Source organism: Musa acuminata, chromosome BXJ1-4 (assembly GCF_036884655.1).
Source record: "Musa acuminata AAA Group cultivar baxijiao chromosome BXJ1-4, Cavendish_Baxijiao_AAA, whole genome shotgun sequence".
Taxonomy (NCBI): Eukaryota; Viridiplantae; Streptophyta; class Magnoliopsida; order Zingiberales; family Musaceae; genus Musa; species Musa acuminata.
Window position 1 is genome coordinate 23,491,694 of NC_088330.1, and position 6,493 is coordinate 23,498,186.

The following is a 6,493-nucleotide window of genomic DNA, read 5'->3' on the forward strand; positions in this document are numbered from 1 at the left end:
CATCAACATTAATTATTTCACTATCACTTATGAAACAGCTCACCAAAAACACTCCTATGAGTATGAAAACCAGAACATAAAGCAAGTAGTATCAATATGTTCCACTCACTGATAAGCATTTCCATATTGTCAAAACCAGAACATAAAACAAGCAATAGCAATTCCACAATTTTCACAAATGGTTGGGAGTCGTTTATTGGATCCATAGGATTGAACATGGCTATGGTGACATTAATTTCCATTTCAATGAGAGGTTGTTTGATATTTATGTATCAAGTTCCATATATACGAAATCGGAGCATGAATAACATGTGATACGAACGATCGATATTAATATATCACTATCAAAATATGTAAAAGCAAAAATTTAAATTGATACTCAAGCAGCTAACTAATTTCTGAATTGAATTTATAACAGCCCAAGAAAGCAAGTTGGAGACGGTGACCAATTCCACCTGGAAGCAAGCACAATGTTCATGAAATGGTCAATATAGTTGAGCTACATTTTCATTTTAGGTGTCCATCAATAACGTAACTGAGTCAAAACTTACTCAGCTGTAATCCACGAGATCAGCTTCGGGTGGATAATTTCATGTGTAGATTTGTCAGCGATCATTTTTTAGGTCAGAATCCAGTGACTCTACTGAACCCCTGAAAAAAGTTGGTATTCTGGTTGAACAAACCATTGAAAGAACACCTGAATCCAGTGACAGAGTTCACTGACATTGCACACTATGTATGAAATGTAAGAAAGAGAGGGAGAGAGAGAGAGAGAGAGAGAGAGAGAGAGAGAGAGAGAGAGAGAGAGAGAGGGAATAAATATTCAAGAGAAGATGAAACTGATATCAGCTTATAAATTCAGCAGGTTTATGTCATGTTCGTATCATGAAACTAATGAAAAATGCAATTCATGCAGACCATAAAGGGAAGGAATTTCACCTATCAAAAAGAAATGATAAATAATATAAAAACTCAACAGTTTGCAGCACATGGAAATTGTGACAAACATCATAACAATGATATGAGTAATGAGAGTGTTAGCCGGCTTAGTTGGTATAGACTTTATCAGATCATCGAAAGTCTATTCAAATCCAGCATTCACAACTTATCTCTTGCCAAAAATAAAAATAAAAGACATAGTAGTTGTACATTTTCCAAATATCACAAGGAAGAAGAATGAAGCTATTCTGACCAGAAATAGCACACTGCTTTGCTGAAAGAAACCAAAGTCTGCCTGCCATCCAAGCCCAAGCTTCCCCATCTCATTTTGCATGGCATGATGATAAAATAACAAAAGGAGCATCACCTTCCGGTATCAGAAAAGCATGTAGGGCAGATATCCATAGAAACTTTGCTCTATCCCAATTTCTTTCGTTGGTAAAACCTAAACATCCCTCACCTTAATCTTGATCTCAGTATGTGGATGGACCAGCTTCATTGGGCTAGAAGGATGTGAATTGAACTTCTTTACCAAAAACTTGAAACATGGCACCAAGAACATGTAAAGAGTACCAAGGATGAAAGGCACTGTGACAATCCAGCCTAACAACTGTAAAAATGAAGTATGTTATGTACATTGGCCCAAATAGGTAACCAAGTGCAAGGTTCACCGTACTACAATATACCGCCCTGTCTGAGCAATATATACCGATTTGATAGGGGACCGATACGGATGATACATACGGATTTGTCGGTATGCCCTATCATGTGTTGGTGTGTTAGTATGATTCGATATGTACCATACCGACAATCAATCGGTACATCTGTACGGACTGGTAAGGCAAACCATGCCAAGTGATAAACAAACAAAAGCTTTGTATTCATAATGTAAACATGGTGAAGATGCCTCTTAGGCAATAGCAAGATGAACAAGGTAATGATAATCAATAGAAAGGAAAAGCAAGAGGAATAGTGTCTGCTGCAACACTCTTGCAGATAGTCTTGAACTATAAAACGTATACTACTTATAAGGAAGTTGAAGAAAATGTAGGGGTGTTTCACATGCTTTCATTTGTGTATGATTTTGTTTTGATGAATATCAAATTCACAATCATGCATATACAGGATTCTCCAGGCCTTGCTATTAAAAGAATTGTGAAATTATCTTTCATGATCTCACCACTGAGATAATGTCTCTAATACTGAAAAATATAGTCCAACATTGTATGTGAATAAAAAAAGAAAAAGAAATAAAGAGAGACGATAGTGAAAATAGTGTGATTTTCTTCTTTCTTAGTTGTTGTCATCAGTATATATGCGCTGAAGCTTCAACCAATCAATCAGATTATCCCAGTCCCAGTTAAAAGTTAAAAAGTAAAGCAAAATGTTCCCAAGTTCAACTTAAAGTAACTACTTAATCAAAAATCAAAATTTAAAGTGCAAGTATGTAACTATTACTCAAAAGGATGGCATTACCATATCAGTTCCTTATTAGAGAATGTTCAGAGACAAAGACTAGTACCAACCGCGTGTAATATGGCAATTAACACTCCTTGCGAGGCTTGACCACTAACTACCTTGCTGAGTGCATCAGATGTTAGTGGGAAATGACGACCACCAGTGATGAGTTCACCCAAGCGCAAGAATGGAATCACCATACTTCAAAAATTAGAATTTGTTAATTGTCAGAATATGAGAATATACAGAAAGCAAAGTAGATGATATAAATGATCCTTTTTTAATTGTATTCCTATTATAGTTATATGGAGGGTAAATACAATATTTAATTATTTTGCAGAACTTCTAATCTAGAATGTTGCAGACAACTGGTTGTCGTAATGATGAACCAACAGAAAATTAACTAAAACCAAATAATGTGATACAATATACAGTGTGTTTTTGAAAGAGAACATTTTATTAACCTGGTGCCCCTTGCTAATGTAATATCATGCTGACACTATTTCACATATCACAAGTACCGCCAGATGACTCAAAATGTGGGAGCAGTTGCAGAAACAGTTTATCAATTGGAATGAAGAGAGAGGGAAGAAGGTATAGGATATTGAAAAAGTTTATTGATAGTATGCTAAACATGGAAGTAGAACAGGCAAAATTCAACAAGTGTCTCAGATAGTATGCTCCAATAAAACCAGATCGAGCAATTTCGCTTTTTCCAAATATAAACCTTCAAATCAGTAAAAATTGGTCCACACCCACGGTTACATTTAAGATTTTAAGAATATTTTATTTTGTTTTCTTTGAATATGACTTATTTTTTTAGAAGCTGCCAAAATTCTGAAGCCAGTAAGAAAATTAGTCCAGAAAAGAAGACAAGGAACAATGTGCCTTATTGAAGATCATGTCCAAAAACCGAAGTTAATCCTAATTCAAAATAAAGATTATTTCGGTACTCTATCATATATATCTGCATGGGACTAATTCAAATCCAAATTTAATATGCTTATTTTTATACTCTGTACAGTATGAATGGTCCAATACCATACAAATAGGGTAGAATGACGAGTAAATCAAATCAAAATTGATTGGCAAAATAATCTTATTTTAGTTTCTTTACTCCACCATATACATATAGCTGAAGTCTTCTTTATTTTATTCTCCTGATATGCTTTAGATTTATATAATTATGAAATCAATAAAAACTCCATAAAGGCCTTCTTTCAATGGTGTGGTTACATCTTCCATGTATGAGACATGTTGGAAATGTGAAGTCTTCATCTCTAAGAGTGATTCCTTATGCCAGAGGGAGTCATATTTATCTTTTTATTTTTTCTTTAACTTCTTCTAATATCATATCTCTTTTATTTTTTGACAATTATCAAATCCTGCAAAAATTTTTGCTCTATGATCCCTTCTTTGGATTTTTGTTCCACACCAAAATGTGCAGAGTTTTGGCAGTGCTGTCCTACATCAGGTGGGATCCCACCAAACACCTTGCTACATCACACCAATATTGTCCTAAACAATTTGTTGTTCAGTGTGATATTTGCTGAAAACGTGTTGCTAGAGCAGACATTGTTTTGTTTCAGTTCAAACAAGATATTTAACTTGTAAAATCTAGCATTTGTCTAGAGCCTTATTGACTACCTTGATAATTAATGTTGAATCTGTTTAATTCTGAAGTGATTGCATAAGTCATTCCGCAATTGCATGATAATGAATCATATAAGAACTGCATAAGAATACCTCAACATGTAAATTAAAGAGGGATACTCGATAATACCTCAGCTCAATTGGAGTGGCAACAAAATTCGCAAGCATTACACTGGGAGCATGACAATGATGTCTGAGTATTGCAATCGCCATCCCACAAAGAAATACAGTGACCCCTGTTATCAAAACAATAAATGGTTGGATAAATATTTTAAATTGCACCTTACATAAAAAACTGTCTGACTGTGGATGCGCATCCAGGAAAGAGTATCAATGTTGTAAAGTCAGCTGGCATCTGGCCTTGCTTTTAACAGATATATGGTCTTAACAACACAAACTAGATGGTTGAAACTAAATGAACCGTTAAACACTTACAATTATAAGAAACAACTTTGTCAAGGACTAGAATTTTTGATATATTTATTATTCAATAGAAAGTATTAATTCATGAACAAATTTATCAAAGAATATTGGCAAAACCTAATCTAGCTCAAACCATTCGATGGTTGACATGATAGATCACAGTTAAAAATGCCGTGCACAAATGAATATATGATATATCATTTAAATGCATGTATGAATTTAATTTAGTCCAGTAACTTGTTTTAGAACTAATGAATGCTAACACAGATGAAGTCTCTTCATTGTCTCGACCACCTAAGACAAGTAGCTATTTTTTTAGTTTTATTCCAATAACACCTATAAGGCAATGGCTTGTGAACTTCATAATGAAAATAATTTGTGGAACAGAAAGCAAGAGCAATTAAATCACAATACGGGAAGGTTAGGTTAAACATTGGTATGACTTATTTGTAACGAAGTCCATGAACCAGACATAAATTGCTTCATTTAAGCAAGTGAAGCAGTTTGAAATCAGTAAAAAAAAGAGCATCACATAATTCAACAATCATTATTAAAATCACACAGTTAAAGCTGCTAGCGATTCTTTTTCCATACCACAGATCGGGAACAGTCCCAGAGACATGCCGAGAGCAGCAGAAAATGCCACCTGTTTTGGCTCTGCACCCCTAGAGGAAATGATACACCAATAAATATGAGCATTTACGTAACTGAAAATGAAGACCGATATATATCACATACACTGCGTCGGAAAAGCTACATACAATCTACTCCAAGAGTAAAATACAAGGATCCAAAATTTAGATCTCGTTATCTCATCCAAGCATCAAAATAGAACCAAAAGGAACACCAGAGACGAGGAATCGGAAATCAAATTAAACAAATTGAGAAGGCATTGTCTCACTTTCTGATTATTTGGAGAAAAGGATCGACGACCTTCCGGTTCATCCAAGGGATCAAACCGCACCTCCAAAGTGGCATCTTCTGCAGCAACTCCTTTCCAGAACAAAAGAGGCAACGAAAATTTCAAGAAACAAAAGCAATTCTCGTCCTTTCTTCTGATAACAGGGACAAAACTTAGAATCTTCGTGATCAAATCTTTTCGGTGAAACTAACGTTCAAAATCGGAGGGCAATTAGGGGAAAAAGACTGGTATTGGTAGATGGGAAGCAAATTGGATTAGGATTAGGATCAGGGTTAGGGTTCGTGGGAGGAGGAGGATCGGGTAAAGGCCTTCCACTCCGTGCTCTGGGTGCATCAGCGCGGCAAAGAACCGATCGATCGTGTGGAACCGAGAGTGCGAGGGACCGTGTCATAAGCAACTCAGTCGAGGCGCCTTGTATCGTATTCAAATAACGGGCGTTATGATCATTGTGCGGTGTCCGAATAACTGCTGTTATATATTGTCCTGTGTTCCAATAACGTCCGTTATAATCATTCTGCCGTATCCAAATAACGGCCGTCATAATGATTTGCATAGATTTGGCTCTTGTTTTATTTTCTTTCTTCCTTCTTTAGTTTCATTCATACGCTCATGTTGATCTCTCTCTTTCAGCAAACAACATGAATTTATTCTCTCTCTATTACTTGGTAACAATGTGATCTACAGAAGAAAATTCACGTTGATTTTCAATGAGCAATGCATTCATGAAAGTTCAATCTTTACTATCTATGAGAGATTGCTAGTATATATATATATATATATATATATATATATATATATATATATATATATATATATGTATGTATGTATAAACCTATACAAAAACTTACAAAGGAGTAGTGTAACCATGAACGTATATAACTTACTAGTCATATACAAGCTAACCATGAACTTGAATCTGAATCTGATTAGTATCTAATTCCCCGTGGAATCCATTCCAAACTTGATTAAAATGTGCTCAATGTTGTTTATATAGGTCAACTGAACCACCCAATAAAATCCATATGCTTTGCATGATACAAAGGAACAAATGTGATGTCCAAAACTCCGAGTGAGCACATATAACAAGAGTCAATTCCA

The 6,493-nt window shown here is 35.1% G+C and overlaps 1 protein-coding gene across 2 annotated transcripts; it reads right to left on the minus strand.

The window, feature by feature from the left end:
• Positions 1 to 1,022: 1,022 nt before the first annotated feature.
• Positions 1,023 to 5,776, minus strand: LOC135584035 (uncharacterized). Of its 2 annotated transcripts, none has more exons than XM_065169872.1 (5): positions 5,375 to 5,776; positions 5,068 to 5,138; positions 4,181 to 4,286; positions 2,466 to 2,598; positions 1,023 to 1,700 (listed from the first exon to the last, which is right to left on the minus strand). In XM_065169872.1, exons 1-5 carry the CDS (start codon positions 5,449 to 5,451, stop codon positions 1,443 to 1,445), a joined length of 645 nt encoding a protein of 214 aa, XP_065025944.1. In that variant the 5' UTR covers positions 5,452 to 5,776; the 3' UTR covers positions 1,023 to 1,442. The 2 variants fall into 2 exon arrangements, with proteins under 2 accessions (XP_065025944.1, XP_065025951.1); XM_065169879.1 differs by having other exon boundaries at positions 1,023 to 1,549; positions 5,375 to 5,771.
• Positions 5,777 to 6,493: the final 717 nt, after the last annotated feature.